The sequence below is a fragment of the Coturnix japonica genome, chromosome 5 (genome assembly GCF_001577835.2).
Source record: "Coturnix japonica isolate 7356 chromosome 5, Coturnix japonica 2.1, whole genome shotgun sequence".
Taxonomy (NCBI): Eukaryota; Metazoa; Chordata; class Aves; order Galliformes; family Phasianidae; genus Coturnix; species Coturnix japonica.
The window spans coordinates 2,843,918-2,869,547 of record NC_029520.1 but is presented as its reverse complement, the minus strand read 5'-3'; the positions used below and the strand labels follow the sequence as shown (position 1 = coordinate 2,869,547).

At 42.4% G+C, this 25,630-nt stretch overlaps 1 protein-coding gene and 1 long non-coding RNA gene across 2 annotated transcripts in view; both read right to left on the bottom strand.

Moving 5' to 3' along the window:
- Window positions 1-3,235: 3,235 nt before the first annotated feature.
- On the bottom strand, window positions 3,236-5,057 carry FIBIN (fin bud initiation factor homolog). Its single transcript, XM_015863430.2, has one exon. It carries the CDS (start codon window positions 4,858-4,860, stop codon window positions 4,240-4,242), a length of 621 nt encoding a protein of 206 aa, XP_015718916.1. The 5' UTR covers window positions 4,861-5,057; the 3' UTR covers window positions 3,236-4,239.
- A 2,625-nt stretch (window positions 5,058-7,682) lies between these two features.
- LOC107314304 overlaps window positions 7,683-25,630 on the bottom strand; it is a 34,627-nt gene continuing 16,679 nt past the window's right edge. The window contains exons 2-6 of the long non-coding RNA XR_004307480.1: window positions 22,560-22,640; window positions 14,678-14,862; window positions 13,543-13,684; window positions 9,163-9,318; window positions 7,683-7,853 (exon numbers count right to left, since the gene is read on the bottom strand). This is a non-coding gene — a long non-coding RNA (uncharacterized LOC107314304). The remainder of the gene's footprint in view (window positions 7,854-9,162; window positions 9,319-13,542; window positions 13,685-14,677; window positions 14,863-22,559; window positions 22,641-25,630) is intronic.

Here is a 25,630-nt window from a genome sequence, read left to right as displayed (position 1 = left end):
CTGCAGGTAGGGCTTGCTCTGAAGGTAGAAGCATCTCCTCTTCAACTTATCTATGCAGCTTGTCTGCCCATAGCCCTGTTTATTTGGGGGTGCCTGCGTGTCCGGGGACAGGGACAACACATTCGCTCTGATTCTAATTCAGAGAAGTCTGCAAGACAGAAAAGCAGTCCTTGGGATCCAATTTGAACCTGAACTGACAAAGCATTGTGTGTTGTAAGGGAAAGCTTCATTCTTTGCTTTGTTGTGCCTTTAGAATCAAATAATTAAAAATCTTTGCAAATACTCTGTAAGAAAGTAGCAGAATAGGAAAGTAATGTTCACATTACTCTGTGCTTTAATATGAATCACAGCTTAGTCACATTGGGTTAGAAACAAACTCACATCCACAAAAAGAGGACAAAGCCTGCTCTTAACAAAGAAAAAGGTAAGCTGTTCTTGATTAACCAGAGAGCTGTCAACGCAGGAAGTGTATGGGAAAGATTTCTTTCATAATCATTTCCCAGGTAAAGGCACAATAAGCTCTTCAACAAATTTAAGGCGAATAGCTGAGAATGTAAGACCAGAGGCTTATTCACAGCCCGCTGAAGTAATTCTAGCCCTAAACTGAAAATTCAGGTCATGTTGTTTTCAAAAAGAAATGACAAGTAGACAGGAAAAAAAACCAACCAAGAACAGTTTGCAATTTGGACAGCCTCTATATAGTAAGGCCTCTATTGTTTACAGCATAACTGATTTATGGTGGTAACTGCACTTGCACTGAAGTGTTTGCAGCATGGAAAAAGTATGGAAAGTATGATGGAAGTACGCAGCTTTTTCAGTCATCCTGCACTTGCCAATAACTATTGCTGGATAACAAATCTTTCCCTAACCCAAGCTTCTCCAAGGACTTCCCTTTTCCCCAGAGAAAGCTCAGATGTGAACAACTGCTGTTAAGCAGGCAGTCTCAGACTATTTAAAAGAGGTATGCGTGCAGCCTAAGCAAGGCTGTCATCTGAGAAAATACAATACGCTTGGCTTTGTCTTTTCCTATGAAGGAATGTTAATGGTATGTTGGAGACAGTCAACGATACCTCCCCAAGGTAAGGCAGTTCGCGAGGATGAATGACTCTACAAGCCACGAATGACTCTTTCCAAGCCACATCATTAAAAACATAATGATTATGGAGACCATATGTTTTTCTTGTTCCAGCACCAGTCTTTAAATGGTGTCTTTTCCAATTGTAAACTGATCTTAGAGGCAGGATGACAACTTTATGAAGAAAATAAAATAATCACAGAGTTATAGGCTTCTTTATACATACATATTCTAGTGAAAGCAATTTTTTTTCTTTAAGGACATGCATTTGGGGCAGGTTTTTTTGCCAGTTTCATATACTTCAGGAACAGAATACAGACCCTTAAGTTTTCCAAGTTTAGGCTAGTGGGTAGCCAAAAAGCAAAGAAAGAGGGATTCAATTCCACAGTTGACTGTAAATAAAAATATGTCTTAGCAGACAGAAAAACGACAGATCGCTTTCAAACATGCAGGACTATTTGAAGAGTAATAGCTGGCAAATACATTTCACTAAACAATACCGAGAACTCCTGTATCCATAGCAAAAGTGACATCAGACAAGCACAAGTGAACATCTCTTAAAGCGTCATGAAGCTCATTTCAATAAGCTGCACCAACAGCAACAAGCACACCCAGCAGGATTTCTCCCTTCTCCACAAACTACAGGCAAGACTGTAGCCAGTGCCTGTTGCTTCTTTTGTCTGAGGCAAGTATGTTTTTGCTTGCAAGGTACACATCTTGGTCCTCTGCAGCCGCACATGTGACAACAGACAGGGGCAGCAATGTAACTGCAGAATCCATTCAGCTTGGCACACATGGGATCCTTGAGAGGCTTACCATGCTTTTGAAATCCTCCCTTACCTACTCTCTCTTTATCAGAACTGTCCTGGGTAGGTCAACCTTGGAAACTTTGTAAGCTTTAACTTAGAAAGCCATGATTTATACCACCATTCTGAATTCACAGCCACTGAGCTGGCACAGATATAGTTGTTTCCAACTGCTGCCATCTGCAAGCAAAGCCTTTTCTTTCTCTGCTTTTATTGGTGCTGGTGCGAGCTGCCCGCTCCACAGTTACACTGAGTTTTTTCAGCTCAGTGTATATCCGTAGGCAGATGACTGGCTACAACTGAGCACTGACTGCAGAAGGAAGCTGCCTGGAGAAGAATCTGGTCTCTTAATGGCTGGCTTTGACTCTTAATGAGTTAAGACACTGGCTGAACGTCAAAGAAAACTGAAGCTCTATGTGAGCTCTCTCTGACTGTTGCCCTCTGTTCCATTTGCATGACTTGTTTTTTTTTTCTTTTCAGCAAACATCATCATCTGCTCTTCAATATCATCATCTCTTTAACAAAGTCAGGAAATATCATATATATTTCTGAAATTTCCAGATCTCTGATGGAAACACTGAGTCAATTTCAGCTCTAGGGTAAAAAAAAGAAAAAATAAAAAATTAAGCAGAGAGCCCAAACTCGATGCTATGGACACAACAGGTGGAGCTGTTGGCTCAGAATAGCTGCTACTGGGCTTGTAAGGCTTCCCAGGTAAAAATATATTGTGAGTTTTCAGTGATAAGAAGGCCTTAGTGGCTAGGAAAGTATGACAAATAGACAAATAAACCATTTTTTTCAGAGTTAGAACCTGTCACATTTTCTCCCTTGAAAGCATACACGAAAACAACACTGGGTAGTTCCACTGAACTCAGCCAATGCAATGCTTCTGGTTTTCCAGATCTTCAAAGACACTAAGGATCTAAAGGTATAAGCTGCCATCCTAAAATATCCTGCTTGGGCACTGATACATTTCCTTACCTTTGAGATAAATGGGATGGTCCCCGAGCCCTGTAAGCACAGAACACTGTGAGACACCTCCTGATGCCTTCAATGCTCTGGTCCCAGGTGACTTACATGGACCCCCAACAGCTCTGAGGGGACTCACTTAGCCAGATGGTCTGCAGACCAGTGCAGAACTGAATGTGGGCAGAGGTAGCGGGATCAGCCCTCAAGCACTCATAAAACAGCTTCTCTTTCATTGCTGTGAGGTTGCTAGTTTCATACACTGGCTTCTTAAAAAGGCATACAAAATCCAAACAGAGCCTTACGCGCTTTTTGGTATCGTTATCATAGAATCATTAAGGTTGGAAAAGACCATTACAATAACATAGTTCCTTTGAATGAAACCTGCTTACCTTTTGAGTCTGTAAACTTTTATTTGGTTTCACTAAAAAGCAAGTTATTTAGTTTGGCAGGATCTACATGCTTACAATTTAAAAATACATTACACCAGCATGTTTTAAACCAAGAGCGTCTCAAGCAGAAGGGTACAAAACCAGCGTGCCTTAACACGGTTTTCAAACGTTTATTAAAACAACACAAAATTCTCTCGTCCGAGCAGTGATGCTGCCTGCATTGTCTGTAATCCAGTAGCCACATTACCCCAAGTTGAAGATTACATAGCGAGGAGTGTGAGAACCCAAACAATCCTCCCCCTTCTTCCCACCAGGCGCTTCTGCTATTGTCCAGGAACACGAATAGGTTTATTAATAGCTTAGCTAGCAAAAGTACAAAGGCACCAACGGGAAATGTCGCTATGCTGAAACAGACCAGAACCTTCTGTCTGCTTTAGAAACATGCTCTGAGAAACCAGGCACTGAATTTGGGACCTGAGACTGCAATCACCGCTAGGGCTCCTTCTTCTTGCTATAAAAGCCTCCACTGGCATTCCTGGGATCTGACATCAGCCTTTTTGGCTGGCTCTGGGGTTTCAATAGCTTAGAGCCACCGATAAGCAAAGCCGCGAGGAGCACAGACCCTGCCAGAATGAGATCCCAGCTTCCCGAGCGCAGATGGAAATCTCACTTTGGAGTTACGCAGCAGAACAATACTTTACATGAGTACAATACATGCCATTACATAAGGTTAAGAGTTAACAGAGGGTTCGCCACAAATGACAGTACCAAAGGGAGGAGTTTGCTCGCCTGCTGCACATGTGGGTGTTGCGACAAGCAGAGAGCTAATGCTGCAAGAGGAGAACACTCCGTCCATTGCATGCTATGAAACAGGGCAACTTTGTAGGTATACCTCCACCCTTCCGTTCAACACAAACCTGCCGTTCACTCGGGAGGTCCTATACAATAAATAAGTGTTTCCAAGGTGGCTGGGCGGCATCCTTGGGTGCCGGCGGCAGGCTCAGGCCCGCAGATAGTCGTTCTTGAGACGGCTGAGGCGGGCGCCGTGGCTGCGCACAGTGAGGGCCAGCAGGTCGTGCTTGTCCCGCAGCCCGCTGGAGATGGCACGGGTCTCGCGGAGCAGGGCGCGGGCGTGCAGCAGCAGCCCCAGGAAGCTGTCGCCCAGGCGGGCTTCCTCGCGGCCCCCCTGCTCCTGGCCCTGCCGGAATTTGCCTTCCAGCTCGCTCAGGGAGCGGTCCGAGCTGGAATAGGCGTCGCTGATCTGAGCGGACTCACGGCGCAGGTAGGTGCTGTAGCTCTCCTCCCCGTCCAGGTCGTAGGAGATGCTCTTGCCGATGCCCTCCAGCACCCGACCCGCGTCCTCCACCTGCCGGCCCAGTACCGTCAGCTCCTCCCGCAGGCTCAGCCCTTCGCCCGATGCCGCCGCGCCGCACCGCCGCTGCTCGCTCACCCTGAAAAGCAGCTGGCAGCGCTCGGGGTCGTCGTTCTCCTCGTAGTCCCCGTCGGGGACGAAGTAATGGTGCAGGGTGCCGTTGGACATCTCGGGGTACAGCGGGCCCTCGAAATACCCGCGGCACAGGCTGCACAGGCAGCCGAACCACAGCAAACGCAGCGCCGGCATGCTGCGTGCAGCCTAGGGCCGGCCGGCGCCGCGCTGCCCCCGCCCCATGGGCGCCCCGCGGGGCCGCCCCAAACGCCGCTGCGGGCCGGGAGCCCGGCCGGAGCTCTGCGCTCAGCTCAAGCCGCGCCGCCCTTAAAAGCCGCTCCGAGAGCGGAGGTAGCGGCCCCGGCACCGCACGGGACGGGCCGGCCTCCGGGCATCGCCCCGCCGGCGTGTCGGGCCGCCCCCCGCCTCCCTCCCCCCCGCCCTCCTTCCCTCCGGGCTGTTCTAGGAGACAACCTCAGTCGTGCTTGCCTTGGGAAAGAGCGGATGATGTCCGTCCCGCCGCGCTCAGTGAATTTCGAAGTGTTTCGTGCAACTGGATTGCAGCAGGGTAGAACCTCGTGCGTAGCGAGTGTGCACACTGGGTCTTTTCACATCTTCTGGCGTGGAAGCAGTCGCCAAACTGAAGAGATCACACAGGCACATGGAGGTCAGATTCCCGCTGCTGTCCATGAAAGCTTTGCATACAAAAATATGTACACATCGTTATTAATAGGCATTCTTAAATATTCCAACTATCATCCAGCACTTTCCACGTACTGTATAAACTGGGATGATTATGACTTACTTTATTGGGAAATATTTCCGAGCTCTCTAAACATGGCCCTGCTGAAACATCTTTGCTCTTCTTGGTCTCATTTATGTTTGTCTCATGCAGAGTAGGAGTGTTTCACCCAGAATTAAGCAGGAGCTGAGACACTGGGCAGGAAGCACCAGGCTTAGGTCTGCTCTCCAGAGAGATCTGAGAGGACCCTGCTGAATGGCCTTGTTGCTGAGATTAGGCTGCAGGACTGTGTCTTCATTTTGTCAAGACAGGCTGCTCTAACCTCTTACACCAGGACTGCAGTTCCCAACTACTCTCCTCAAGCAGGTCTACAGAGCAATGAGGTTTGAAACCCACTGTCATAGCATTACCATGCAGCTGGCATTCTGCACTGCCTGCAGGTTCTGCTTTGCAGGTTCCTGCAATAGGTAAGTGGTATAGGTTCCTGGGAGCACACTAGTGGGCTTAAGGACAGGGAAAGGCCCCTAAGTACAAAACAGAGTCTACAGAAGAATAGTCATAAAATCATAGAATGGCTTATGTTGGACAGGACCTAAAACATCATCTAGTTCCAGCCCCCTACCTTGGTCAGGGTTGCTACTCTCCAGATCAGACTGTCCAGGGTGACATCCAGCCTGGCCTCGAACACCTCCAGGGATGGGCTGGACCATCTACGACCTCTCTGGGTAGCCTGTGTCAGTGCCTCACCACACACACAGTAAAGAATTTCTTCCTAACATTTAATCTGAACCTCCCCTTTTTCTAGTTTAAAGCCACACCCCTTTGTCCTGACCTTGTGATGAGCCTAGCCTCAGTGATAACCTCTAACTATCATTGTCCCAAGTAGTGACTTGAGAGCTCTTAGGCATGCACAGAACATTATACAACTGACAAACACTGAGAAAAAAAGAGCTAAAACAAAACCAGCGAGTCAGCAACCAAAATGTAGCCCAGAGACAGCAGAGCAGGAGCTGACTGCGTCATTGCTCTGAACATCCTCTCATGCCCCGGGTCCATTGAGGCTGTGTGCCCATAGACCTGGAGGTGCACAGTATCTGTGGAGTCCAAAAGCAGCTTCCTTTGCTCTGCTGAAGCCCAAACCAGACCAGCTATCCAAACACAAAACACTCCACATGTTTGGAAACATTTTATATTCGTAATTAAGCTCAGAAAACACTAATATAAATAGGCTGGATTAGGCTAAGCTTTTGTGCTTCAGCTTTCTATAAAAGGTCTAGGGCTCCTTCAGCTAAGCTTGCTTGGCATTTATCCTCAGTGTGTGTTTGCCAACAGAGGCTCTTTCAAACAAATTTATTCCCAGGATGCTCTTGTTTCACCCAATATTTTACTTGGTTCCCCGCTCCATGCCAGCTGCAGCACTGCACCTGCACAGGTTGGTTTCCTGATGGCTGCCAGCTTGCTGGTTTGGCTGGCACTGCGTTGTGGTGGGCTCCCCTCTTGATGTCTCTTCATGGAAGGACCGCACTGTAAATCTCTCAGCTCAGCTTTGTCAGCACAGTTCTGCTCTCCGGTGCCTTGGTAGGTGAAAACTTCAGCCTTAGCAAATTCTTTTTCTCTCTCTCTCCTCATAATTTAAGAGATGAAGAAGTGTCTGCTGCTCCCTGCCAATACTGTTCGCAATCCAACATGGATTTATCTGTGTTTATTTCAATTTTCTATCCAACTAATCTTGCCTTAAATATCCCACCTGGAATGTCTCTGCTGCTGGATGATGGCTGCAGTTCAGGATCTGCAGCCCTCGTGACCCAGTAGGCAAAGCTTTAGTAAGAGTTGGGGCTTGCTGAAGGATGTGCAAGAGCCTAATTTAAGGCAATACCTATCTGGATCAGTATCACAACATGACAAAATCCTAAATTTTTACTGAGAACATAGGTAATAATCAAGCAAAGGGAAAGAGACAGGCTTAAGTCGACAGAGCAATACTTTAACAAAGTGGCCATCATCTCTCCAAAATCCCTTTTAAGAATCACAGATCACACAGAATCACAGAATCACAGAATTACCCGGGTTGGAAGGGACCTCAAGGATCATGTAGTTCCAACCCCCCTGCCTGGCAGGGCCACCAAACATACACCTTTACTAGATCAGGTTGCCCAGGGCCCCGTCCAACCTGGCCTTGAACACCTCCAAGGACGGGGCATCCACAACCTCAATTGTGGATGAATTGTGGATGAATCCAAAGAATCAATTGTCTTTAGAATACACTGAGACAATCTGACATGAATCCTTTCTATTTGTTCATAAAACATTTTGCATACAGGCAATAAAACAGTCTTTTTACCCAAAAGATACTGAAAGGCACATTTACATTTATGTAAGAAGATGGGAGCTGAAGGATCAGATAATTACATCACAGCCAACATCAGCAGCAGCATCACAGCTGTGTCTGAAACAACAACACAACAGAGTCAGCACAGAAGCTCTTAAAAGTAGTTTCTAGTATTATCTGTGAGGCACAGAAGGCAGTGAAACAGGAGGAGGACACAAGGGTTTTTTTTTTACTGTAATACAGGAGAGGGCAGTTTTACGCTGAACAGTATGCCTGCTACTAGGAGCCCTTACAGCTAGTTCTATGAGGTCAGATATCTGGTCATATTTTGGGATGCAGCCAGGAAATAGCTGCTCCTTGTGACATGCTCCCATGGAGGCATCCATGGTGATCCTGGCATTGTCAACAGTCCCACTGACTGCACGGCGACAGCACTTAACCTAGTGTGTCTGCTTAAGCATGTAAAAACTGCTTTTTGCATAAAACGAGGAAAAAGCATTGGAAATACAAATAAAGAGGGATACTGATACTGTCTTTTGACAAATACTTGGCACAGTGTGCTCTGCACTGCTAAAGCCATTGTTTTTTCCTCTGAGCAGCATTAGGTTTGTAATAATGTGAAGAACAGCAGCATTTATTCTGCTTAAAAAGATATCCTGCTAATGCAACAGCACCAAAATTGGCCTCCAGAAATTGTCAATGAACCAAAGGCAAATATGTAGTGCCGGGCTCAGCGCTGGGTGATGCGTGCACCATCTTTTTCCACAGGCAATGCTTTATGGTTGATTTTCAGGTTGCTATTTCTGCTACTGATCACATTAAACTTAGCAGCATCAGAACGCTTTGGCTGTAAGCAGTCAGTAACTTAGAGAACAGGTACACGTTATATGGTCCTAAAGGCCCCACAGGCTCTAAGGTATAAATGCTGTTTGCTGACTACTGCCTTGTGTTTCCCTACTGTGAACAGTATATATACAGCTTCGTATAGAAGATACCTTGTTTAAACACGAGACTAACAAGTATGTGAGTGTAATGTCTAATTGTAGGATGTAGTACCAAAGGCTCAAATGGCATCAACTTAGGTGTCAATATTAGCTTAGGTATTTATCCCCCACTAATTCTGTTCTTCATCCAACACAATATTTTCAATACTTTCCAACAGTCTGGCAATATCCAGCTGTTACAAAACTAAATAGTAATTGTTTCTAGCACAAATAATGCCCCAGTCAGAGTTCACTAAAGCATGTTCAATATGTATGTTTTTCTTAAGTGAAAAGTATATAATTTTGTTTGATATATTAATAGTTGGCTGGCTTATAAATACACAGTAACTTTCCCAGTTACTTACAAAAGGAGATGTTGAAAATATTGCCAGACCAAGTGAATGCCTGACAACTTAAACATAGCTAAAAATATTGGTTCTTACCACTTGGCTGTGCAACAGTTACAGCAGTCATCACTATTTCATTCTGCTCTTGAAGGTTTATCATCACCAGTTGAGGGATACGAGTACGGGATACATGTCAGAATCATGCCAGTTTTTCATAGAAATATTAGGAACATAAAAGTACGACCAGAAAATCTGCAAAAAAGATTAGATTTTTAACATGTAACTTTTGTAAAACACTTCATTCAGTATAAAATTGGAAGTCAACACAAACTAAGCATGAATATGCTGAAGCATAAGTTGTGCTGAACGTCCCAGTGCCAGCACGTGACTATACTGAAATCTTAAGAAGTAAACTTAATTCCAAGTTGGAAAGCTGAACAAAAGATTTCTCACACGTAACTGAATAGTAGGAATAATACAACTGTATAATTGGAATTAGAGTAAATAGAGAGCCAAAGAGTATCTAAGAAAAGACTCACCAATACTGAGGCTTTCAGTCAAGATGGGTGCTCACCAGGGTTGAGGCTCACCACAAAAACTCCACAAAGGAGCAATCCCCAGAAAGAGATGCTATCTTAGTGGTGGTCAGCCCTTAAATGGGATCTAGGAGTGGTAGAGTCAGGCTTCACCCCTTCACCTGTGCTCCTGCAGCTGACTAGTTACTTGCCTCAGATGGTTAATCATGCTGCTATCAACAGGTTCCCTTACAGCAACTATATAAACAGCTCTTTTGTAACTTACAAGCTTACAAATTTTGAAAACTCATACGTTTGTCAGGTAGGCTGCTTGGGAAGGTGCTGGAGTCACCATCCTTGGTGGTGTTCAAGAACTGTGGTGATATGGTACTGAGGGACATGGTCTTTGGGAATGGGCTGTGGTCAAGTTGGGCGATCTTAGTGGCGTTCTGCAACCTTTATGGTTCTATGTTATTTCAGAGTCAAACCACAGTCATGACTGGGCGCATAGTCCTGTGAGCCCTACTTAGATAATCAATAAATTGAGTTAAAAAACACAAGTATTTATGAGCAAAGTTTGGTCTGAGGCTGAATGAGAATATAGCAAATAAAAAGGGTCTGCCAGGCTGCTCGTCTTGAAAGAATACGCAATCAGGACTGAATCTGCCTCAACTTCAGCCAGTAATAAAATGAGTTCAACGTTGGCAGAAAAAATGCAGAGACAAACATTTTACACATCCTGTCTTTATAGCATATAAATATACATTGGTTAAAGTGGAGAACTGTGGATGTATTTGGGTTAGTTTCGAGGAGTGCTGCATCTGGATGCCTCGTGGGAAGGGGAAGGGATTAAAAGAGAAATGGAGTCAAAATCTATTGGTAGCATACTAGTGAAGTTTCCTTCTGCTGTTGAAAAAACTCCAAACCCCAGAAGGGATATCTCTGCTATTGCTTCAGTAAGGTTCCTGAAGTGGAAATAATAACACTTCCTCAGTGGAAATGAAAACACTTTGGAAGCATCATTGTTGGCCAGAACATGGAGAAGTTTTCCCAGCACTGTAAATGTGGTTTGTTACCGAGTCAGCATGTTGTGCTGTTAAAATGTTGATTTGGTTTTCGTTGCTTTCTGTGTTACTTTTTATGCTGTATGTGAAAGTGAAAAGGCTGTATGTGTATTGTATATACTTGGCAAATGTTATGGAAATATAGTTCATTCATTAGTATAGAGAATGCATCCTTGTTTTTGACAAGAATTTAGTGTGTTTTAGGATTTAAAGAAATACTTCTTCCTTTTCTCTCTCTCACAAATAGAAAAAGCTCAAAACCTGCCATGTTTTGCTCCAGCACGCTTGGAAAAGAAGTTGAATAAAAGCTTTGGAAGAAATCTGAGGGAGTCTGGTGGGAAAATGCTGATATAGTTTCAAATGGGATCAGTCCATTGATACAGTTGTTAAGGATTTGCAGTCCTGTGATCAAATTCATTCATTTGATCTAGGATCTCAAAGCATTTTCTGATTCACATGCACAGCCTTATCACGATTGGGATTAATTCCTGAAAAAAATGGACAAACCTTATACTGATTAATCATCAAGTTTCCTCTTCTCACGATGGCTTTAACATCCCTGGTGGTGAGTTTAGAGCTTCAACCCACATGTTCAGTCTAACCAACCGCGTAGAACACACAAGAGTTTAATCTTTCCATGTCCTACTGCAGATCAAATGGAAATAAAACTACTTTTATGGTAGTATCTTTTCTTCAGATATACCTGAGAGATAGGAAATAATGAACAAAGGCAGGATTTGACTGATATAACCTCATCTCCCATACCTTTCCCTGTGTGGCAAATAAAGAATAAAGCAAAACAATGCTTCCATAGTAAATTTCACTTGTATTCCCAGACCTGGTTTTAAGAAGTTGGAAAAGGTCCATTTTTTATCTTAGCACATTTGTGCAGATTTTTATTTAGGTGTTTTTAACAGCGCATTAAATTTAAAACTAGACTTACTTTGTATTCGAGCAGCCGAAGACCAAACATATGGTTTCAATTGAAATATACCAAAATCTCCTTGTTTTAAAAAAAAAATCATTCCCTCTAACAAACATCCTTATAAAATTCTACTTGAAGAAGCAGGTGAAGGGATAATATTTACGGCCAGCTCTGTATTTATTTTTGTGCAGTCATGGTTGACTGTTCCGCAGGTTTTTAATGACTTAGTGCACACAGAGCACTCATTCAGTAATCCTAACACTGCGTTATTCTCCCTGTGCCTGAGGTCTGTGCAGAATATTGATAGGGAATTTGTACCTCCTCCTACAATTTATGACTTTTATGTAGGATAGCGTGGCTTAGGACCTGGCATTTGAGATGACTTGTGGCCTTATGAGGCCTTCTGCAAGGGCGACAAAGAGGCACCTTGATAAATCTTAGCCCAGCACTTTTGTTTGCTGAGACCCTCAAACCAAAATGCACACATCTACAGGAATGCTGTGCACCTACTTCCAGGTCTACGGTCAAGAAGACAGACCTATGATTAGTTTTAATGAAAAGAAGCTGAACTGAATAAAGTTTGTGAGTTCACAAAGGTTTACAAAATAGTCTCTTCCATCTCGGTTGCCTCAGATTAGAAAACCTTGGCCTTGCTGCAGGTGTGCAGACTGAACATCGCATTTACTCTTACAAACAGGTTCCTTCTGTTGCTGTAGCCCCACTGAATTAATGGAATGAAAGTTCATGTTTTGCAGTGGGCAGATTTGGAGATGTTTAAAAAGCTTTGTGGACTTTTAAGAAGGTTCAACCAAGCCAAACCAATTGCTGGGAGAACTGTTTGAATTGATAATTTAGAGGGTAACAATGGAGACTGAGAGCTGTTTGGAAGATGGGGCAGGAAAACCCACCCTCTACAAGAGTAACTCACTTGCCAGACACCTCTGCAGGTTAAATGGCTGCAATGCACTCTGCTTGCTCTGAGTTAGCAGCTTTTGGAGTAGAAGGAGTGTGTCTGAAGCACAGTTTGCCTCTCTTACCCCTCCCATGTGTAATGGAAAGATGGATCTGCAGAATTAGGTGCTGCAGGTGGCAGCACAATGGCTGACCAGAGAAGAATAGCTGAAGTGTGTGGCCCCTCAGAATCACACAGAATATTAAGGTTGGAAAAGACCTCTAAGATAATCTTGCACCGCGTTTTCCCAAAAATTTAAGGCAAGCATATTCAAAGGCACACACACCACTTAGAAAAAAGGCAATGCACGTGCCCCTTTCTGGCTCCCCCTTGTATGTTATGATATACTAACCATATCCTCCCAAGTATATTCTGGCTCCTGGCCCTGTCTTATATATTTCAGTGGAAAGTGGGATTTCACCCTTGGTTTCAAAACTGTTAAATCACTAACTCTATACTTACTCTGCCTTCTCAGAATATAGTTTGCAGGCTATGCTCCTGCAGCAGTATGGCACTTCACTTAATATAAACCCTTTTGGTAGAAAGTCTAAACCTGAGAAAATGGAAAGGGAAGGAAAATTGTATTTTCTTATCCTCTTGGAATATGAATCTGATGAAGGGGTAGCTCACTACAAGTGAAAATACTTGGAACAGCAGCCAAGATTTCTTTGAGTAATTAAACCATGCAGGTTCTACCATTGTTAGGCTGTATCTAAGACCACCAGCTCTGTGGAAGTCGTTTGAATCATATTAATTGCACTTCAGAAAGTATGTTTGTCTTATTTCATTCGTCAGGATTATTTCCCTTCATTAAAAAATGTGAGCATACCTCCAAGCACGGCACCTGGACATTTGCTGCTGTTTCTTTTACTACACAAAGAAAAGGACAAGGAGTCCAAAGCTGCCTCAGCATAAATGGATAAAATGACCTTGGTAACCAAGAAGCTCAGAAAGAGGGTATGGAGGACTGTATTTTCCAAACATTTATCTGCCTCTTGCTGAAAGTAGTGAGAACTTTACCTGTATCTTCAATAGGACAGAGTCAAAAATGAATCCTGGGAATATTTGTCTCTGTTTTGTAACTGCTTGCTTGCCCTTGGCTTACTTGCTAATTCCTCGCAGAAGGAACCATTTCTCTTTCCTGTTTTGATTTGTCAGTCATCTGGGAATCAACACAATGAATAAGACAGGAACCATTACTTATTTATCAAAATGTGAATTTCCAGAGATGCTATGCAATTCCAGTTACGACTAATAATTCCTTAATTGTTCACTGCGTTAATTTACAATGAAAGGTTTGATCTTGTGACAAAGTTGTGGCATGAAGAAAATCATTACAGCAAAGAACACTTCTGGATCAGATTTTCAGCTAGGTGTGTGAAAGTATTGTCATTTACAAATGGTTTTGGTTATCAAATGTTCAGACAATTAGCCATATGGTTTGATTAAGAACAGCTAAGTGACCAAAACTAATTCAACCAAAACACTTCCTTGCCTGGTGCATAGAGCTGAAGTGATAAAGGTGAAAAAAAACAAAAACCACCAAATTTGATCTAATTTGGAGTCTAAATTATATGCTCTGATGCCCCATTTATTGTTCTATTGTTTTCCTTGTAAAACTTCAATTTTTCATCTCTTCATCAAATATAGAAATCTGTTCCTATAAGTAACTCCATGCACAGTTATATAGAGTAACACAAGACGAATCCCATCCAGACGTTGTAACATTTCCAAGTTACTTCATTGGTAACTAAGTATCTTTTTTGTCCACATGCTACAGGAATAAATATGTGGGAAGTGAAACATGCTAGCAAATGAAAAGGTGTCCATCATCCTCTGGAATCGCAAAGAATACTCTGTCATCATATTCCCTGGATCTATTAGAAGCAGACAAGTTTGTAGATTAATTATGACCATCTGAATAAGACCACATAATGCTTTTTGAAGCTAATATATAAAAGTTAATGGACTACACTTTGATTATGGACAATAAGGAAATAAGACTTAAGAACTCAGAATGATGATGATATCTTACATACTTCATCAAAATGATGGTAGATCTCAGTGGTTTCTCCATATCCACAATTTTGAGTACTACTCAGTTGACAGCTGTGGGATTAGTGACACAACACAGGCATAGGAAACACAGCCCTACCTCCACTCCTGGCTTGGACCAGTTATTCACAGGAGGCTCCACTGCCAAGTCCAAGGCTCTGGATCTTGCAGATGGCTCTTGAGAGTTAGTACACACCGTGGTTTGTGTGGGATTTGAAAGCACGTTGTTCTTCATTCACAGCCATAAGCAATAAGATTGCTCGAGATCAGCTAGCACACATTACACTGTAACAAAACCAAACCAAGACTTAATCAGTGCTCATCACCTATCTCCTGTCACAACAGTGAAAAACAGCAAAAGACTGCTGGGTCTCTGAAAAAGAGGGCAGCAGAGAAGAGCATGACAAGCAGTGTGAGTGTGGAGCTGTGCATTTCCCTACTGCCCCCTAATTGCTTTATACTTCTGAAACTCCACAAATCAACTGAAGGATAACCCATGAAACATTCACAGGAATTTCTTTTTGCCACTGCAACTTTTCTATCTTATCCACAAGTTACATTGGAAGCTGATAGTACTAGAATACAGTATAAACAAGAATAAGCCAGAAAAAAATGTGGAAATAACATTTTCTTACCATGACTATGAAGACAATAAAGACAAGTATGGACAAAGATGCTTGAAATCACTAATGATCAAAGAAAATATATGCCAGTCAAGTGTAATTTTTTTTTTTTTTCATTCATTTATCGGTGAGTGTGAACTAAATATTTCATTTCAGGAAAAGTCTATGTGAAAGATCAGTGGTTTAAAATCTGAACAATTGAGCTATTTAACAAGCTTTTTAACACTGCTTCTTGGTAACATGGTCTACTAAAACCACACACAATATTCAACATTGATGCTACCTGCGGTGCTCAGATGTGAAAAAGAAAGTGTCAAGCCTTTCTTGAAAGCTTTGCTATATCCCAAGGCATGCTTGGATGCAAACTTGGATGCTCCCATGCTGGCAAAGGTCAGAAATGTCAAGGGTTTGTTCAGCTGCTTGCTTGATTTGTTCTCACTGTACTTGGGCCAATCATAAGAACCTTAAAGGCTCATTCACAGAGTCAAAGGCAGGTACAGGTAGGAAATGGCATATCTCTTTTCCCTCCCTCCTCATTTCTCATCACTGCTGCTGTGTCAGATCCCAGCAGTGCTTGTGCTCAGCCCAGTGACCCACATGGCCTCTGTCTAGTGCAGGGAGGGGGGGCAGCCTGTCTGATGGCAGGCATTTGGTCTGTTTTTAAATGCAGTATTAGAACATTTTCTTTGATTATACTTGAGTGTAATTCTCATGATATTTTATACTCTGGAATCATCTTTCATTTTGCCATCAATACCCAACTTGGCCGGTTACACAGTTTGGGATGTTTATCAGAGAAATTTAGCCTGCTCTTGGTGTATACAATGGTGCTTATCTCCTTGTGAGAATACCATGATATGCAGAAAAACACTGAAAGCAGAAAAGATAGATTCAGGAGCCTTAAGCGTGTAGGGAGATGTGCTGTGCATTACAGCTGCTCCTGCATCACACTATACTTTGAGGCACAATTCCATCAGTATGGAATATTTAAACAATATACACATGTCCTCATCATAGAATGATCAAGGTTGGAAAAGACCTCTAAGATCAGCCAATCCAATTGCCCACTTACCACCAGCATTGTCCTCTAAGCCAAGTCCCTAAGTACTACATCTACCCATACCTTAAACATCTCCAGGGATGGTGAAATAACCACCTCCCTGGGTAGCCTGTTCCAGTGCTTGACCACTCTTTCTGAGATGTTCCTAGTATTCAATCTGAATCTCCCCTGGTGCAACTTGAGGCCATTCCCACTTGCCCTATTGCTGTTACCTGGGAGAAAAGGCTGATGCCCACCTCACCACAATATCCTGCCAGTGAACTGTAAAGATCAATAAGGTCTCCCCCAAGCCTCCTCTTCTCCAGACTAAACAATCTAAGCTGCTTTTCATAAGGCTTATGTTCCAGACCCCTCACAGCTTTGTCCTGCATGTCCTGTGTGATTGCACTCAAGATTATCTGCTCCTTAATGACTCCTCTGGCACTGAGGTCAGGCTAATGGGCCTGTAGCTCCCTGGATCCTCCTCATGGCCCTTTCTGTAGATGGGAGTCACACTGGCAAGCCTCCAGTCCTCTAAGATCTCTCTAGTTGACCAGGACTGCTGATAAATGATGGAAAACAGCTTGGCTATCACCTCTACCAGCTCCCTCAGCACCCTTGGGTGGATCCCATGTGGCTCCATGGACTTCTGGCAATTGAGGTGGAAGAGCAAGCAGGTCTCTAACTGTTTTCATCTGAACCACAGGGATTTTATTCTGCTCTCCATTCCAGACTTCCAGCTCAGGATGCTGAGTACCCTAAGGATAAATAGTCTAACAGTTAAAGGCAGCCATAAGGAAGGCATTGGACATCAAAACACAGCCCAGAAAGTCCAGTCTGCCATATGTGGTCCCTGGCAGGTGAGGTTCATTGTTGAAACTCTGCTCAGCATGGAGCTACTGCCAGTACACATGTAGATAAGGTTTACTGCTATTAAAGACCATTGAGAAATAATAGGAAATAATAAGGCTGGTGAGGCATTAGCACAGGTTGCGAAGAGAGACATTCAAACTCAGGCTGGATGGGGCTCTAAGCACCCTGAGTTGTAGGTGTCCCTGGTAATCTCAGGGGAGTCAGACAAGATGACCTTTAAGGGTCCCTCCCAACTGAAACAATTCTATGAAATAAGCAGGATGGTTATCTTTTCCCTTCCCTTTTATCCAAGGTAAAAGAGTGGCTCTAGTCACGATTGAGATGGGATTTGCTATTTTTACAGTCTTTTATTTTATTCTCAGAATTGCTAGGTCTTATGCTCCCTGAACAACAGGGAATATGCAGATGTTGCTCCAGAATGGAAATCCACTCACTTGCTTTCCTCAAATTACTGTCTTGTAATTCTCCTTAATGACAAGCTTTGCTCTGGAGCAACTAAGCATATGCCTGTAGGCAAAGAAAAGATCTCAGTTTTACAGATCTCATAGATTAGGTGCAACTGTATATCAAGAACACGATTCTTTCAGGATATGAGCTAACTAAGATCTAATCATCCTTTTCCTGCTGTATTGTTCTTGGACACATGTTCTTCCTAGACAGCAGTGGGAAGCTGTCTTGAAGTTGCTTTTATAGTCCATAAATGGGACAGATCTCTCTGATACCAAGTGCTGTCTGAAATGAAATGTTTCACTGTGTTTGGAAAAGATGGACACTGTGATATGATCTCAGTGACTTCTGAGAACTGGAAGGTGCCAGGAGAGAAGCACATCAGCTTAAAGAAAAAAATAATACTGCCATCAAGAGTTCAGCGAGACGTGCCCTTCTACCTAATTGCCCTCTGAAGGTAGAAATCCCAGTCCTTATGTTATCAGAACGATAACCTTGGAGGCTGAATGCCATTAGCTGATAAGTGAGAGATTGAGGCTCTGTGCTGGGGAAATCTTTGGGATTACCGCCAGCTGTCAAAATGTCCTGCAATATAGAGGCATAGCTGCTAGCCATGCTTTATCAGTGCACTGATAACAGCTGTTTGTAGCTATATTGCAGGTCAAGATAAATATCCAAGTGTTTGCCTAGCTTCACCCATGACGCTGCAGATTGCAGACAGTTCTGTACTGCTGCGGGCAAACAGTGAGCCAGCTGTCTTACAGCTAGTTCCTGCAGCCGCAGCAGCCCCCAGCCATGCTTACACAAATACATCCAGAAATGCCTTTGCAAACGTACAGCAAGGTTATGTCCCAGCGTGGAGCAACATACAGCACAGCCTAGCTTGGAATTGCTTAAAGCATCCACTGGCAACACCCTGCGGGGATGATGGGAAGGGCAAGGTTACGCACTTTGTCTTCCATCTGTTCATTGTTTTAATCACAGCCGCCATGGGAGGAAAACTCAGAGCAGACTGTGTGTGACAGAGCATGGGAACTTCAGCCTAGATGGAGATTTCCTTTATCACCAGCTGTTACCAGGGAACTAAGAGCAGTGATGAGGTGATAAAAGCCCAGGCTGCCTGTGTGGAGAGCACACTTTGAGGGTAGACTAGGGAAATCAGTCTAGTACATTTATAGCATTTACAGAAGGCTTCCACGGAACCCAGCGGAAAATAAATTGCCACATAACTCACTGGGCCAGCACCATGCTACTGAAAACCTGGGACCCCTAAAACGTTTTCAGCCCAAACCTCAGAGCTTTTGACATGTAAGCTCTTTAAAACCAAACAACCGAGAGGAACAGAGCAATTGTTAACAACATCTCCAGCAGTTAGCGACTGGAAAACTGTCTCTCCTGGTGCTTCAGACTAGCTCTGGGAAAGGGCAGGGACTGCTTCTAAAAAGAGGCACATGTGCTTTTCCAACACACTGCAGAGGAGGCCGGGCACTGTAATTTCCCAAGTACTTTCCACTTGCGTGTAGGAAAAATGAGATTCACCAACCATTATGAATGTAATAACATAAGCGGTGCACTGAAGTGCTGGGCATGTGAAATGCAAGCAACAGGCAGACATTCCATCGGGCTGTTGGTTAAAATTCTTACTATCTCCAGATGTCATTTCTTATTTACTTTTCACAGCAAACTTTTTTGTGAATAACTCCCTGCAGCAGTAAGTTCTGAACAAACAGAAAACTGCAGTCTCTGTCCACAGGAACATATACAGTAAATCACTAGGTCTAAACAGAACTCCTTTTTAAATAGGCTTTGGAAATCTTTCAAGCCTAGAAAATATGAAGACTTCTTCTATTTTTTTTTTTCCTTTAATTTTTAATTTTTTATTATATCAGAAACTACTGCTTACTTTTTCTTTATTCACAGTGATTTAGCCTAAAATATTACATTTCCTTAAACGATTCTTTCTTACAGCTCCTGCTGTAAGACCAACACTATGAATGACTATACTGTGGCTTCACACCCATGCAACCAGGAAATAGAGCTGTAGAGCTCTGGTTGCATAATATGATTCTTTATAGACTCTCAGGCTCATGGTAATGGCAGTATTTTTCTTCAGCAGCAGTCTCACTATTTTTTCTTTCAGCTACCATCATACTTGTCCAATTCTAGCTAGCTACCAACAGTTTCACAGTGCTCCTGGCACAACAAGAAGGGATAAGCTGAAGGAATAAAGAATATTTGTCATCTTCTTCATACCAGGGAAAAAACAAACTGGCCAACAAAATCTTATGTCAAAAGCATCAGTGAGAAAGGGCAGAGCTTCAGGAGATGCCCGGCACAAAAAAAAAAAAAACAAAAAAAAAACCAACAAAACAATGAAAAATACAGGGTTGAGATAATATCTTTCTTTTCATAGCAGTGAGAAATGCTCATGTTCAGTTTTCCCAGCTGTGACAGCTTTGCCAGTCAGAGATTACAAAGCATTTTTGCTTTTAAGGGGTTTGAACTCAGTTTGCCCTGAAATGTGGTATGCATTGTTTGGTGTGTTTGGGGCAGGGCTGGCCTCCCGAATTTCAGACTTCTGGCTAAAACAGCAGTCCAATGTTCTGCAGTGCATATGCTCCTAGGGCAGGGCAGCACTGCTGAGGCTGATGTTCACAGAACAACTGTGTGGCTCTGAAACTCAGAGCTCCAAACCAGCACTATAAAGTACAGCTGGGGATGCAGGAGTCAACCTTTCCAGTTCATCCCGTCACCTGTGAATTTGTGCCATCCCTATAGCGCATAATGTTGCCTAAAGTTGTGTGCAAGCAAACTCCTATGCACAGATAATTCTTTTCATAGCAATTGTTTTTCTTTCTTTGATGCATCAAGACATACGATAAGATGTGTCATTTACCAGTCAGGTAGCCCAGCTATTGCCACTTTGTAATCGCTGCCTTATTTTGCAGGAAACATTCAGCCTGTTTGCGTCTGCATGGAAAGAGAACAAGCATTTCAAGGGAAAAAGAACAGCAAACTGGGAAAATGCCTTCTCTGTCAGCACTACAATATTAATAGTGCTTGCTGTTTCACCCAGTAATAAATAACAAGCCATTCCTTCCTTAAAGAAAAAAAAAAAAGTGAGAACACACCCTCAGCCAAAACAATCCCAAACAGAAAGGCCAAGTTTCCATAAGCGCGAGCCTACATTAATTATGTGTCTAAACAGCCCATGGCTTATGCAGAAACCAAGCAATCTCATTCTGAGCTCTTAGTTTTCAACCGTATTTCAGCTCTCCACCAAGAGGTCACGGTCCGCACTCAGGTTTGAGTTTAGCACTGCACAGAGCTGCAGGGATGGGAGGGACGTGAAGGGAAGGGGCACCCCAGGCATGCAGCTCAGTTTCCTCTCAAATGAGACTCGAATCTCTTGTTACACTAATTCATAGAAAGAAGCTCAGTTTGCTCCTGCTCATTCATCGCTGCAAAATATTAGCGTTTGAGCCTCTTGTGGCTCAAGTTTCTTTCTAAGCTATATGCAGTTGCAGAGTCCCTGTTTTGGAGGCTTGCTGATCCAGCAAAGCTCTCTCCCCTAGAAAGTCTGACATGTGAAGCAGCTCTGTAACAAGTTAAAAAGGCAGCATTGAATATACTTGCAAATAAATCTATTTTCCTGTTTATGTTTATTCTCTGTTGCTAATGGGAAAGTTTCAGGACTTTGTAAATGATCCTTTTCTTTGCTGATCTGTCCCATCCTTCAGCAAGTCAGATACCTAAGGGCTCTGCTCCAGGAAAGTGCTATAAGCTAAGCTTCTTTGTATGACATATGGAAGGGCAACTCTATTGCTATTAATTTTTCTTGCATTTTTGGGTATGTATCAATTCATTTTTAAGAACAAGCCAAATCCTTTTTAATTGCAGGGTTTTTTTGTACAACAGTATATTAAAAAAAGGTAATATGAAAGTTTTTTGTGATTGCAAACACAACTGAGGTGTGGATCAGTTAGAACTTTTGTTTTTCCATAAGATAAGGAGATTTGTGATGGTTTGCCTATGTTAGAACATAATGTTTTCCTTTATAGACTGGGGTAATTAACTGGTATAAACAGCTTCTTCAGAATAAAATTAACTTAATATCTTGGTACTGAAAAGAGTATGCAGCCTGATTCTTGGCCTTTATACATGTGCTAACTGTAGATTTTCCTGGACACCTACTCTTTTGAAGGCACTTATCCTCCAAATTAATAGCTGGAAAAATTATGGCATTGTCTCTCCTACCAGTACCACCTTCCCTTCTGGGCTCACTGAGCATCACATGCACGAATGCCAAGTGCTAAGCCTCCTTCTCCTCTGGTTTGGGAGGCCAAAACATCTGTTACAACCCTGAGCAGACACAGACATATCTCTCTGTGTATTTCTTAAGTTGCCCTAGATTAGATTGCAGTGAAATATTCCCCCAGATAACAGCCATGTGCCTAAGTATTTCTTCTTACCTAAAAACAAATGGCTTTCTTTCTTATTTATTTCAAGGATCTTTCATTCCTGTGCTTCAGTGTGTCCACACACTGTCACCAACACTAACAGTCCTGGAGATGAAAGACTCTTCCCCAAACTCTACCAAAATGTACTGTGTAGGACAATCAGTAGATTATCTTGCTTGATACTTCTATGAAAACATAATTTACTGTGTGGATGTCTCCTTCACACAGGAATTTTCTAGTGGAAAAGTTTGCCTGTTTTGCTTGACCGTGGCAAGTTGTAGACACTGAATGAGTTAAAGAATCCCTTCACTGACATTCTCCCTGCTCTGCCACTGGTTTACTCTATACCTGTGAACAAGTCACTTTATTTTGCTTTTGGGCACATATCAACACATTATGAAACAAGTCTCTGTAGGGATACAGTTTATCTCATGTTCTTGAAATTCATGGTCTAGCATTAAGTATTTAGATTACCAGCACCATGGTATACAAAAATGATGTGGGATGATATATATCTTGATCACATAATAAGCGCCTCACCTTGAGGTTACAGTTCCCAAAACAGAGACCATCTGTAGTGCTTTCTGAGCTCACAGACATAGTTGAGTTTTCTGGTAGCAACTGCAATTTAAACAAAGAATAATAATTAAAACAACATTGAGTGAGACCAGCCATAGGGAATTAAGATGTGAGCATGAACACAGAAAAAAAAATAAAATAATCAGAATTAGGTTTCTGTTTCCAAGGCCAAAATGGCACTTAAGCATTGCCTAATGCTTCTGCTGGTCTTCTACATAGGGCAAACTTCATACTAAGAATCCAGTACTCACACAAATAAATCAGTTATTGCATATTAGATTATACCCAACACTATCAAGTATTCTTACATTTCTAAGATAAGATTGCTACACTGTATCTTAGCTTGATTATTATTGCATTTTTAAAAGTGGAGATAACACTTCAGATTTGAGTTAGATTGGTATGTAATTACAGGCCCATTTGGCTAGTTTGGCATAGATTTTCAGTACTCTGAAGTACATTAATGATTTTCTGATAGTAACTGAATAACCACTAATGTTATTAAATGATTTATTGATTCTTCCACATGATTGTTTATACAGGTAGAGGATAGAAGCACTAACATGCTTTGTCCTCTCCTTCTCTCCTAGAATAATACAGATCAGTTTTTGCAAAGTTCATTGCAGTCATCCTTTCATTTCAGCAGGAGGTAACGTGACCACTATCTTATTTAAAGAATGAAGACTTATGCCAAAACATCTTCCATTTACTGCACATTCTAGTTCACATTGTAAAGGGAACAGACAAGAAGCTGAATGCCTCATGATCTCATCTCCTTGAATTTTAAGCTAAGTTAAAAGTTTCAATTGGCCTGAAAACTGAAATCCATACCCAACTGAACCTATCAGAACATTGCCATTTTTCATGATCCTAGACATACATCTTGCAGGCACTAAGCAGTGTTGAAAAACAGGAAATATTTTGAGATTCATGATGAAAAGATGAAGTATTGCAGGATCTAAACATACTTAGGAACTGTTAAGGGGCAGTAGCAGGTCTACAACTGCTTGTGTTGTAACAAAGTAAGAATGCCCAACTTGGGCAAGATGACTTATTGAGTTCTCCAATAAACATTCTTGGAACTAACATTTTTCTTAGTGATTCTGGCACAAAAACCTGCAGGGTATTAGCAGAATGTGATAGTGCTCTAAAACAGGGAGACATAATCAATACAAAGTGGATCAATAAGAATGTATTACTTGCACACTGCAATAGAAAGTGGATGGAAAATACCAAGTGTTCTGAAGCTGAGAGTAGGAATTTCTGCCTTGAGCTTGGAACACAGCAAATTAAATGGCAGAAGGAGAGAAAATGCTTTGAGTATCAGCTGATCACAGAATAACTAAGCCATTTGAATGTAGCTGTTGGAGGATGAGAGTGGAGCCTACTGCATTGTAATCAAGACATTTTGAACAGAAACAAGAAAGTGTGATTATTAAAATAATACTTGGACTTCATCTTGAAGTGAGTTAAAAGTAATTCTTACTAAAGCAAGTTTATTTCAAACAAACAAAAAAAGCAGGAGAACAGAGAAGTCTGTCTTAAAGGGGATAGTGGGAGACATTCAATACATTAAGCTTAGCAAAATAAAGCCTGAGAAGCAATATAGTTTCTTTCCATAAATACGCTATGTGCTGAATATTAGGAACATATGAGAATCATTTAAGCTGAACTACCATATATACACACATCAATATAACAAGTAGACATAAACTGGATGGAAATGAGCCATTGAAGAAGAAAAGTTCTTGAACACCCTCCCAGTAAAACACCACAGGCCAAGGACTGAAGTCAGAAATAAAGGCTGAGCAGCTTATGAAAAGAATTATATACCATGGTTATCCCCTGTGATATGGAGCTCATTTCTATGAGCCAGAGGGCTGGCAGACAACGGGGGTCCAGGTTCCTCCTGAGCTCATCCCAATCCTTGTGATGAACAGAGGAAGAAGAGCCCAGCATGGCTCTGGCAAGCTGACCCTGGGTGTTCACCAGCAGGACATGCGGAGTAATCAAAGAGGCAGAGGGGGTGAATGGCAATGGTTAATACAGTCACATATTGTCACTGGCGGAGATAGTGCCAACAGGCGGGGCACTTTTACAAGGAAGCAGAGATGTCTGGAAGGAGAACTGAGTTGCAGGTGGCCAGAATATCAGCTGGGAAGGACGTTTGTTAGGCATTTATTTCTTATTTCCCAAATGCTGGACTTGAAAACATGGATTAGATCTTGACCAAGAAAAGCAATTGAACATGAAAGTGAACCATGCTCATGTTGGTTAAAATACACTAGGCTCCACTCTCATTCTCCTGCTGCATTAGAATGGTTAGTTATTCTGTGATCAACTGATACTCAAAGCATTTTCTCTCCTTCTGCCATTTAATTTGCTGTGTTCCAAGCTCAAGGCAAAAATTCCTACTCTTAGTTCCAGAACACTTGTATTTATTTATTTATTTATTTATTTACCTCTGGAATTGCCACTCCTCCCTGCCAAGAACCCTGAATCCCCCCCAAAGAAGGGAGTTTACAGAACCAGAACATGAACTCTGTAACTCCTACTGCTTTATACGATGATATGATGTAGAACACCGACAACAAAAATCACAAAAGCACAACACCAGATTAGCTGGAAAGTGGTCAGAAGAAGACTAGTAGACACCATAGCTTGAGATGAAAGAGAGTTTACTTTCAGGTAGTGCAGTGGCTTTCATAGTTTAATACACACCTGAAAGATTTTGTGTTTGCAGTGAGACAGAAGCAAAGCCCAGAGCTGGGTACAGCCTGCATCAACTTGTTCTGAGACATTTCCCATAACTCAGATACAATGTGAGCTGTGGCAGCTGGCAGCACCAGAAAGGACATGGCTTAAAGGCACACAGTTCATGATCGCACTATGCCTCATGACTCACTCAAAGCACAAGGGCACTTAGAAATGGAAACATTTAGAAGGGTCAGTAAAAACAGCCATCAGACAAACTTTGAGACAAAGGAATAAGACAATGGCTAATGACCCCATTGGTTGCAGGAGCTAAGACC